The sequence below is a fragment of the Theropithecus gelada genome, chromosome 9, assembly GCF_003255815.1.
Source record: "Theropithecus gelada isolate Dixy chromosome 9, Tgel_1.0, whole genome shotgun sequence".
Lineage (NCBI taxonomy): Eukaryota > Metazoa > Chordata > Mammalia > Primates > Cercopithecidae > Theropithecus > Theropithecus gelada.
This window is the reverse complement of record NC_037677.1, coordinates 42,715,078-42,726,556: the sequence shown is the minus strand read 5'-3', so window position 1 is coordinate 42,726,556 and position 11,479 is coordinate 42,715,078. Positions and strand designations below refer to the sequence as shown.

Sequence of the window (11,479 nt, the reverse complement as noted above, 5' to 3'; positions counted from 1 at the left end):
ATTGTGTTAAGTAAAATATACCAGATTCAAAGACTACATACTATATGATTCCATTTATATAATATTCTAAAAAGGCAAACATATAGGCCCAAAGAATAGACGGTGGTTGCAAGAGGCTAAGAGTGGTGAGAGAATCTGACTTTAAAAAGGTAGCATGGAGGAATTTTATTGACAGAGGTGAAACAATTTTGTATCTTGCTTGTAGTGGTGGTTACACAAATCTATGCATTTGTCAAAACTCATACAATTATGCACCAAATAAAGTGAACTTTTCAGTATATAAAGCATAAATTTAAAAATGTAAATTTCAATAAAAGTTTCACATATTTTTACCCAAATATTTGCTTCTTTTTTTTTTTACGCAGTCTCGCTCTGTCACCAGGCTGGAGTGCAGTAGCCTGATCTTGGCTCACTGCAATCTCCACCTCCCGGGTTCAAGCGATTCTCCTGCCTCAGCCTCCCGAGTAGCTGGGACTACAGGTGCACACCACCACGCCCAGCTAATTTTTGTATTTTTAGTACAGAAGGGGTTTCACCATGTTGGGCAGGATGGTCTGGATCTCTTGACCTCATGATCTGCCTGCCTCAGCCTCCCAAAGTGCTGGGATTACAGGCATGAGCTACCATGCCTGGCCATATTTGCATTTCTTTCAATTATCATAATGGACTTTAAAAGTTTTGCTGGAATGGAGCTGCTTATTTTTCTGTATTATAAAATGTAACTGATACTAAATTTATAGTTGCTGTCTTTGGCATCACATCCCTTTTCGTTTTTGTTTTTTGTTTTTTGTTTTTGAGACAAAGTCTCACTTTGTCACCCAGGCTGGAGTGCAGTGGTGCCATGATGGCTTACTGCAACCCAGGGCTCAAGTGATCGTCCAACCTCAGCCTCCTGAGTACCTGGGATCACAAGCGCTTGGCTACATGCCTGGCTAATTGTTATTTTTAATTTTTTGTAGAGATAGGGGTCCCATCTTATAGTGCCCAGGCTGGTCTTGAACTCCAAGGATCAAGCGGTCCTCCTGCCTCTGCCTCCCAAAAGTGCTGGAATTACAGGTGTGGGCCACTGTGCCTGGCCCACATGTCAATTTTCAAAAATTTATACTCGTTTAGTGGTTTAAATGTTTCAATATTGTATACATGTTAATTTTACCACATGTGATCTATGTATATCTCTATATTCCAAATTGTTCAGAATGACATGCTCTTTGGAATACTCCATTCTTTCCCTCACTGTTTTGAAATGCTGTATTTACTACATATTAAAGAACACTCTTAATCATGGTGTCTTATTTCCATGGAGCAGGTGCCAAACTACTTTGAATAGAGCAATATTATATGTAGAGATAGATACAGCTATATATAGCCATTTCTCAGGCATTTTTTCCTGCTTTTTAAAACGTATACTGTCTGTTCATTTAGGTTTTTACTTACTGTGGATAAAGTTGAGAATGCTTTTGTAAAGTACACAATGCACTAAAGATCAAAGAAAAAATACAAAAATTTGTTGATGTTCTTTTAGGAATTTTGTCTTCCTAAGAAAGGTACAGAGAGACTAAATGTATTTCCATATAGTCAAGCAATTTCAATGTCACAGAGGAAATCATATGTGACATTTTCTTCTTCTAGATTGTCTATTTTCTCACTGAGCTACAATTCCCGTTTACTGCTTTAACGATTTTGATGAAGTAGCTTTCCGAGGCACCTCCCCCTTTCCTCCGCTCCCCCCCAAAGAATCGCCGATAGTGTCAGTCTTTTAAACTGAATCGAGATCTACTTCCTAACATTTAACGTGAAACTGACACGCAGCTGTCCCTTCCTTGACGCGTCTGTGTCTAAACTGCACACTCACTGCCCACAGACCTCCCTTCAGTGCATCCCTTTGGGGAGCCCCGGGAGAGCCAGGGCTTCGGGTAGCTCCCGCACCAATTCAGACCGCATCCGCTCACTGCCTAGCGGGGGTGCTCCGAAGGCCTGCTCGCGCTGCCTCACGGGAAAGTTAGTTTCCAGGTTGGGCGCCTACAGCGCCAGGCTTTGCGCGTGGGCTCTGCGCATGCTTGGCCCGCCGGCTACCTCTTCTGCGATTTTGCGTTTCCGCCTTTCCTTTTGTTTGTCTCAGGTTTTGCGTGGGAGGCGGTCCCGGGATTTCAAGGGTCTGTGCGCTCTTCTACGGCTAATGCAACCGGATGAGGAAACGGGGTAAGCCTAGGCGGGTTGGGCAGGGACCGAGAGAGTACCTCGCGCGACTCCGGGGGCGGGCGGCACGGGACCAGTGCCAGGTGGTGGCCAGGAGTACCGGGGACCTCACAGGGGAAGCCGGGGAGGGCGGGGCTGCAGCATGTCTGCCAGGACGCTAGGCCGGTTCATCAAAGGCGCAGCCTCTGTACGGAGCGGGCTTCGCGGCGTGTGTTGCCCTTTTGCTGGGGCCCGGAGGAGGGCATGTGCGCTTGCGCGATCCGCGGGCTGAGCCTTGCGGGAGGGGCAGTTGTCTGGTCTAGCGTGTGCGCGTGTGCTAGGGCGGCGCGGTACCTGGGTGGGGAAGGGCGGGTGCCGTCGCACCACCACCCCCCGACCTACGGACTTCCTTCCCAGTTCTGCATTCATCCTCTCTAAGTCCCTAACTGCCCTCCGGTCATGTCCATCACTGCATCTTGGTATTTGCTGTTCCTCTGTCCTCACTTGGTCTTGCACTCAGGAAGGATCTTAAAGAATTACATAATTTTGGCCCTGGCTGGGTGGCTGTCTCCTGTAATCCCAGCACTTTGGGAGGCCGAGGCCGGTGGATCACCTGAAGGCAGGAATTCGAGACCAACCTGACCAATGTGGCGAAACCCCCTCTCTACTAAAAAAATAGGAAAAGTAGCCATACGTGATGGCGCATGCCTATAGTCCCAGCTACTGAGGCGGAGAATTGCTTGAACCCGGGAAGCGGAGGTTGCAGGTAGCCGAGATCGGTATCGCACCATTGCACTCCAGACTGGGCAACAAGAGCGAAACTCCGTCTCAAAAAAAAGAAAAAAAAAGAATTTCCTAATTTTGCTTCATTTGTTAGAAGAAAAAAAATATATATATTTTTTTGTTTGTTTGTCAGGGTTAATGACTTGTTCAGGATCACAGTTTGTTAGTAGGAAAGACTGAAAGTCACATCTCCTGACCCCTGAGCCAGTATTGTCTACTTTTCCACATGTCAAAGCAAATTTAAAACATCCTTTTGAGAAATAACAAAGTTAGATGAAAAAATTAAAACTGATTTTTTCCTTGAAGCACTGCCGCTTGTGGCTTTCTGTGGAGTCACTCACCAGAGGTTAAGTAATATTACTGGAAAATCGATAGCTTAGTCCTATTTTTTACAATGGTTTTAGTGTTAATGTTCCTTCATTAAATGTATTAACTTGTTTGGCCGATATTATCATTTTACATTTTTTTGTGAACACCGAGGCAGATTGAAATCCTTAAGGAAGTAAATATTTACTTTCACCAGGTGAAAAATCTTGTGCCCAAGAGCCACATGATTATGTTGGAGTTATATTAGGGTGGTCTTTCACCATTTCTACCGCCTATTCCGAAGTGTCAGAGGACATTGATATTTTCCCAGGGGGAGCATTTTACCTAGTGGGTGTGTATGGCTTTTTGGTGCAGAAGAATCTGGGAGTTGCCAGGCGGGCCTAATCTTTCATGACCCCATTCCTCTTTTTCTGACTCAGCTGTATCTTCAGAGTTGTCTCCATCTTTCCAAGAACAGAACAAAATGAACAAGGTAAGTTGTTTATTAATTCCCTACTTTATTTTGCAGTGGACTTTGTGAAATTTGTAAGAGTCAATAGGGTTTTTTGTTGTTGTTGTTGGTTTTTGTTGTTTTTTTTGTGAGACAGAGTCTCGCTCTGTCACCCAGGCTGGAGTGCAGTGTCACCATCTCGGTTCACTGCTACCTTTGCAACCTCTGCCTCCGGGGTTCAAGCAATTCTCCTGCCTCAGCCTCCTAAGTAGCTGAAACTACAGGCACGCCGCCACGCCTGGCTAATTTTTTGCATTTTATTAGAGATGGGTTTTACCGTGTTGCCCAGGCTGGTCGTGAACTCCTGAGCTCAGTCAATCCTAGGCCTCCCAAAGTGCTGGGATTACAAGCGTGAGCCACCGTGCTGGGCCAAGAGCCAATATGTTAAGATGAGAAATTAGTAATAGATAAAAATTGAACAGAAAATAACAGATCAATAGCAGGGCCAAGTCAGAGTCAGTAAGTTGAGCTTCATACATTCTTATGTTTCCAACAACCGTGGCAGAAAGGAAGACACTGGATACAGACAGACTGACTCCTCTGAAGACACAAAGACTTCCTGGCAGATGCATAGAAACCCACAGTGAATAACCTTCCAGTGATAGCCCTGTAATGAGTACAACCTATTCAGTCAAACTGCTTTTTCCATTTTTACTTTACACAGGTTCCGATTTTCTTTTGTATGTAGTGTTTGATCAATTAAGTTAACATGTATTTTATTTATTTATTTATTTATTTATTTATTTATTTTTTGAGAAGGAGTCTTGCTCTGTCGCCTGGCTGGAGTACAGTGGCGTGATCTTGGCTCACTGAAACTTCTACCTCCCGGGTGCAAGCGATTCTCTTGCCTCAACTCCCGAGTAACTGGGACTACAGGCATGTGCCACCACACCTGGCTAAGTTTTGTATTTTTAGTAGAGATGGGGTTTCACCATGTTGGCCAGGATGGTCTTAATATCTCGACCTCGTGATCTGCCCTCCTTGGCTTCCCAAAGTGCTGAGATTACAGGCGTGAGCCAGTGTGCAGGGCCAATAAATTAAAATGTATTTATTTATTTATTTATTTTTTTGATACAGAGTCTCGCTCTGTCACCCGGTTGTAGCACAGTGGTGCGATCTTGGCTCACTGTAACCTCCGATTCCCTAGTTCAAGCGATTTTCCTGCCTCAGCCTCCCGAGTAGCTGAGATTACAGGCACACGCCACCACGCCCAGCTAATTTTTGTATTTTTAGTAGACACAGGGTTTCACCATGTTGGCCAGGCTGGTCTCAGTCTCCTGACCACATGATCCACCTGCCTCGTCCTCTCAAAGTGTTGGGATTACGTATTTTAATTTTTAATGAATCTTATTTCTACATGTGTAGCAGATAGATAGAAAACCCCCTAAATTTTAAATATGGAACTTAATGAATTATTACAAATCCATGGTGCAAGTAATGAATACATAGGTCAAAACAAACATTGCCAGCACTCCTGAAGCTGCCGTCTTGTCCCCTTCACAATCCTGACACCTCTCTGCTCATTCACTCATTTACATTTAATCTGTGGCTTCAGTGACAGAGTTGACTAGTTGTGACAGGAACCTTTTGGCCTGCAAAGCCCCAAGTTTAATGTCTCATTTTTTCTTTTTTTTTCTGGAGAGAGTCTCACTCAGTCACCCAGGCTAGAGTGCAATGGTGTGATCTTGGTTCACTGCAGCCTCTGCGTTCAGGGCTCAAGGAATTCTCCTGACTAAGTCTCCCAAGTAGCTGAAATTACAGGCACGTGCCATCACACCCAGCTAATTTTGTATTTTAATAGAGATGGGGTTTCACTTGGCCAGGCTGGTCTCGAACTCCTGGCCTCAAGTGATCTACCTGCCTTGGCCTCCCAAGGGATTACAGGTGTGAGCCACTGTGCCTGGCAAAATATTTAATGTCTGACTTTTTACAGAAAAAGTTTACCAATCCCTAGATTAGTTTATTAAGTTTATTAGTTGGTGTTGTGTACTATTTTAGATGACTTTTCCTACTTCGAGGTCATGAAGATAATCTCTTTTGTTATCTTTTAAAATATTTATTGTTTTGGCATTCATATTTACGTCTCTTTCATTGGAATGAGTGTCTACTTTTGTATGAGGTAGGTGTCAGATTCCTTTTTTTCATACAATTAATGTAGAATTATTTTTGAAAACACCATCCTTTCCCCACTGTTTTACATTGTGATATTTGTCGTCAATTGTGTGTATATATATGTCTGTGTGTTTTTTGGACTGTGTTCTGTTGGTTGGTTGTGCCAGTACCACACTTGGTGAAACATCTTGGTGTCTAGTAGGAGGTTTAACACATTTTTTTCTTCAGCAAGATCCTGGCTCGTCCTAGTTTCTTGCATTTCCATACAAATGTTGTTAGTATTCATAAAATAACTTGCTGAGCCTTTCTTTGGGGTTGAATTGAACATATATATAAATTTGGGAAGAACTACTTACCTTTTTTTTTTGAGACAGAGTTTCCCAGGCTGGAGTGCAGTGGTGTGATCTCAACTCACTGCAACTTCCACCTCCCGGGTTCAAGTGATTCTCCTGCCTCAGCCTCCCAAGGAACTGGGATTACAAGCACCCGCAACCACGCCTGGCTAATTTTTTTGTATTTTTAGTAGAGGTGGGGTTTCGCCATGTTGGCCAGGCTGGTCTTGAACTCCTGACCTCAAGTGAGCCGCCTCTCTTGACCTCCCAAAGTACTAGGATTACAGATGCGAGCCACCGTGCCTGGCCTCCAATTCCATTCTTGATTATTTTTTTTCCCCAGTTTTCTGACAGCCTTCTGATTTTCTCTTGATGGCTTTGAACACCCACTATATTATAAATGTCTCTGTAGTCCTTATTTCATTCTTGATCTTTGATCTTCATATTATGCTTCTTTTTTTTTTTTTTTCTTTTTGAGATGGAGTTTTGCTTTTGTTACCCAGGCTGGAGTGCAATGGTGTCGACCTCGACTCACTGCAATGTCTGCCTCCCAGGTTAAAGGGATTCTCCTGTCTCAGCCTCCTGAGTAGCTGGGATTACAGGTGCCGGCCACCATACCTGGCTAATTTTTTGTATTTTTAGTAGAGATGGAGTTTTGCTATTTTGGTCAGGCTGGTCTCGAACTATTGACCTCAGGTGATCTACCTGCCTTGGCCTCCCAAAGTGCTGAGATTACAGGCATGAGCCACTGCACCCAACCTATGTGTCAAATTTAATATATTTAGGACATTTCTTGCTAGAATACTGTGTCCAACCTATTTTGCCCTAACTTTCCTGGTTTACATTGTGGCTCTTGTATCTGGGCAGCTGTTCATGGGGATAGGCAGAGGAAACATTTTTTTTCTTAATGAATTGGTGACCACATTTTGTTGCTCTCTGTCTCCTGTTATCTGTGCCCTATTTGCAACCTGGTTTCTTCTACAGTAGTTTATGTAAAAGTTGTTTTGTTCTTTGCCGTTCTCAATAGAATTGGTTCTGTAAACAAAACCTGGTCACGTAATTTCAGTATATGCTCACATCTCATCTTTGGCTCTCCCTTTTTCACAGCAGTGATCCCTAAAAGATGCGCCCTAGAGGATATCCAGAACAGTCCAATTGGATATCTTCTTCTATGTACCTTACAGATGTTTCAAGTATAGTAGTTCCAAAATCTTTCCATTTTCTACACATCCTTATTATTATCTCTGAATTAAAGGATTAGAACCCAGGATATGTATTGTGATGAGGAAAATGTCACACTCTTTTTCTACATTTTTAAATCCAAATGAAAATTAAAGTAGAATTCATAATAAATATACTGACAATTTATTTCTGTGATTTGTAAATACAAATCTGTAGTTCACAGTAATATTCTTGAAAATGGTAAATGATCAAATACTTCGGAGACCATTGGTCTAAAATTACTCTATAACCCATTTGCTTGGCTTTTCTTCTCAAGACAGCACCAGGCCATCTCCTGTGCTGTCTGCCCTTTTGTTGAAGTCTGCAGTGTGTTGGAGGCCCTCACCTATGCTTGTATCATGGCCCCATGCTTATAAAGAACATAACAGAGTGTTCTTCATAATTCAACCAGCAGCTGTACTTCCTCAGTGAAGCTCAAAGCAGAGCTAACTTTGCTCCTAACATTAGTCTATTGGGTTTGTACTTTCACCTTAGTACTTATAACATGTTACCACATATATTTTCTTACCACTCTGTGTGTTCTTTGAACACAGGAAGATTTTTATTAATCTTAGTATTTCTAGCAGTGATGATAGTTTCAGGTACATTGTAGGAACTTGATTTTTTTTGCATGAATTAATATCTTAATGCATTAATGGCAGAATATTTCTGTTATGATGTTTTTTCCCTAAAAGTATAAAGCAAAACAAATACTCTGAATAATAATCATGGTAAGGATTAGCCCATACTTCTTTTTTCATGCCACCTAATTCTGAACATTTCAGGTAGAACAGAAGTTCCAGGGATCAGTATCATTTAAAGATGTGACTGTGGGCTTCAGCCAGGAGGAGTGGCAGCACCTGGATCCTAGTCAGAGGGCTCTGTATAGAGATGTGATGCTGGAGAACTACAGCAACCTTGTCTCAGTGGGTAAGGTCGGTTCACTGTATCATTCTAAATAGCATTTGTTTATTCTTTTGATTATGAAGCATATGGGCAGTCTGTATAGTTTAATGATATTTAAGGTTAGGCTTCAGGAGTCAGTGTTGATTGATCACCTCTGAGCACCGGAAGATACTTGTGTTCACCTCTCCAGTGAAAATGTTCCACTGGCAACTTGAAGCAGCCCCAGAAGCTTCTTCCTGCTTCAAAGGCCTGAGGTCTAGACTGCTTTGTCCAAATCCTAAATTATTTCCTGTCAACAGGGTATTGTGTTCACAAACCAGAGGTGATCTTCAGGCTAGAACAAGGAGAAGAGCCATGGAGACTGGAGGAAGAATTCCCAAGCCAGAGCTTTCCAGGTGAGTTTAATATGTACTACACAGATTGACATCAGGGCATTTGTTGTTTCCCAGTAGTTAGTTCAGGGATTGGCAACTTTGGAACGTTTTTCAAGAACATCTCCATAGGGGTCCTAACCTCTGAAAGTGATGGAGAATACTGATACCTAAATCAAACTTCCAGATACTTCTCACAAAAAATTTCTTCTTCTTGAATCATTTTTTGAATCATTTTTTGAATGTTTACCATTCTTACAACTGCCAATAGTTCAGTCTTTGCCCACCTTAACTTTACTATTGTTGGTTATTTTTCTCAAAGCACTTTCAGTGTCCCATCTTAACCTCCATTGTTTTGTGTTTATTCTGTCGTCATAATTTTTTTATACACTCATTTTTAAGCTCAGCAAATAAGTTTTGAGTACTTGCTGTGTGCTGAGGACAATGAAAAAAATTAGGCTGGGCCGGGCGTGGTAGCTCACACCTGTAATCCCAGCACAGGTCGAGGTGGGCAGATCACTTGAGGTCAGGAGTTCGAGAACAGCCTGACCAACATAATGAAACCCCATCTGTACTAAAAATACAAAATTACCTGGGCATGGTGGCAGGTGCCTGTAATCCCAGCTACTTGGGAGGCCAAGGCAGGAGAATCACTTGAACCCAGGAGGCAGAGGTTGCAGTGAGCTGAGATTGCACCACTGCACTCCAGCCTGGGTGACAGAGCGAGACTCTGTCTCAAAAATAAGTAAGTAAATATATATATATATATATAAAAAATTACGTCTCTAAGTATATATACTTACATGTTTATGTGTATTAAGTGTTCTGTGGTTTTGAAGACTGACAGAAATTAAAGCAAGTTAGATTGGCTGAATGTGGTACTTTCAGGAACAGTCAGGGGAAACCTTAATGAGGTCAACATTAGAGCAGAAACTTGAATGAAATGACTATGTGAGCCATGAGGATTCTGCTCCTTTTCAGCAGGGGTAATAGTAGCTGCTAGCCTTGGACAGGAATGTGCTTGGTGGTTTTCAGGAATAACCAAAAAGTCACAGTGACTGAAAGGAGGAGTTGATTGGAAGAAGGGCAGGAGGTGAGTTGAGGGAGGCAGCTAGAATCCAAAGGTGAGCCTATCATAAGCCTTACTCAGTTAATTTTATTTTTAATTTAGTGGTAGATTTTCAGCAGATAAGCAACATCTGATTTATATTTCTATAAGATGTTTCTCACCTGTGTAGAGAAAATGTTGGGCAGAGCATAGGGCATAGAGAGCTCATTAAAGGCCTATGGTAGTTTTCCTTATGAGTGATTGTGGTAGCTTAGACAAAGCCAGAAGGCAGGAGGGAATGGGATGAGGTTTGATTCTCTAGGTATTTGGAAAATGGGGCAATAACAAAAGAACTGACATTTGTAACATCAGAAAGAAGGGAAAGAGGTGTTTAAAGTATTTGAAGAAGTAATGGCTGGACCTTCTCAAATTTAGCAAAAGTTATAAAACTACACTTTCCCAAGTCTGAAGTAACATCAAATAAGTTAAGTCCATGGCAAACACCCACTGTAATTAAATCTTTGAAAACTGAAGACAAAAAAAATATTCAAGGTAGCCAGGGAGAAGCAACACATTCCCTACAGGGAATGACTGTGGATTTCTCTTCTGAAACTGTGGTGGCTGGAAGGAAGTAGTATATTTTCTCAAGAACTGAAAGAGAAGCACTATCAAATAAAAATTCTGTATCTTTTGAAACTATATTCATGAGTAAAGGGGAACTAAAGGCATTATTAGACAGGGAAGCTAAGAGAAAATGTTGCTAGCAAACCTACCTTTAAAAATTGGCTAAAAGTTCTCTAAATAGAAAGGAAATAACAAAAGAAGGCTTGGAATTCAGGAAAGAAAGAAGAATGGAGGTTGGCAGAAATGGGGATAAATATATTTTTCTCATGAGTTTCTAGAATCATTTTCGATGGTTGGAGCAAAATGCTCTGTATGTAGGGGAAACACTTAACACAATTATATTTTAAAAGTGGGGAGGGTAAAGGGGCCTAAGTGGAATGAAACTTGGTACATTTCACTTGAAGTGGTAAAATGCCTGACGGAGTGTGATAAGTTACATATGTACATTGTTATACCTGGAACAACTACTGAGAAAACTATAAAATGTGATACACTTAGAAACACTGTAAATAAACCAAGATGGAATCTAAAATTTAGGAATATTTATATTCCATAAAAAATATTTATAGAAAACAAAACAAATAGCAGCCTAACAGAGCAATATTTACTTTAAATGTAAAAAGTACACTAATTAAAATATAAATTGGCAGAATAGAAAAAACATAAAGCATGATTCTAAAATTTTTAATTTTTGTGAGTACATAGTAGGTGTATATATTTTTGGGGTACAGGAGATGTTTTGATACAGGCACGCAATGTCTAATAATCACATTAGGGTAAACTGGGTATCTATTCCCACAAGTGTTTATCTTTTGTGTTATAAACAATCCAGTTATACTCTTTTAGTCACTTTAAAATGTACAATGAAATTATTTTTGACTATAGTCACCCTGTTGTGCTAGCAAATACTAGGTCTTATTCATTCTTTCTAACTATTTTTTTGTACCCTTTAACTATCCTCACCTTCCCCCTACCCTACCCCATTATCTTTCCCAGCCTCTGGTAACCGTCCTTTTACTTTCTACCTCATCTCCATGAGTTCAGTTGTTTTAATTTTTAGCTTTCACAAATAAGTGATAACATTCAAAAT

General features: G+C 41.2%; 1 protein-coding gene across 4 annotated transcripts in view; it reads left to right on the top strand.

Moving 5' to 3' along the window:
* Positions 1 to 2,087: 2,087 nt before the first annotated feature.
* Positions 2,088 to 11,479, top strand: part of ZNF33B (zinc finger protein 33B) — a 45,782-nt gene continuing 36,390 nt past the window's right edge. The window contains exons 1-5 of one of the 4 annotated variants that reach the window (XM_025397798.1): positions 2,092 to 2,199; positions 3,705 to 3,757; positions 7,327 to 7,405; positions 8,226 to 8,370; positions 8,646 to 8,741. In XM_025397798.1, coding sequence (XP_025253583.1) covers positions 7,343 to 7,405; positions 8,226 to 8,370; positions 8,646 to 8,741 — 304 coding nt within the window. In that variant the 5' untranslated portion in view covers positions 2,092 to 2,199; positions 3,705 to 3,757; positions 7,327 to 7,342. Of the gene's footprint in view, positions 2,200 to 3,704; positions 3,758 to 7,326; positions 7,406 to 8,225; positions 8,371 to 8,645; positions 8,742 to 11,479 lie in introns of all 4 variants that reach the window. The other 3 variants (XM_025397796.1, XM_025397797.1, XM_025397795.1) reach the window with 3 other exon arrangements.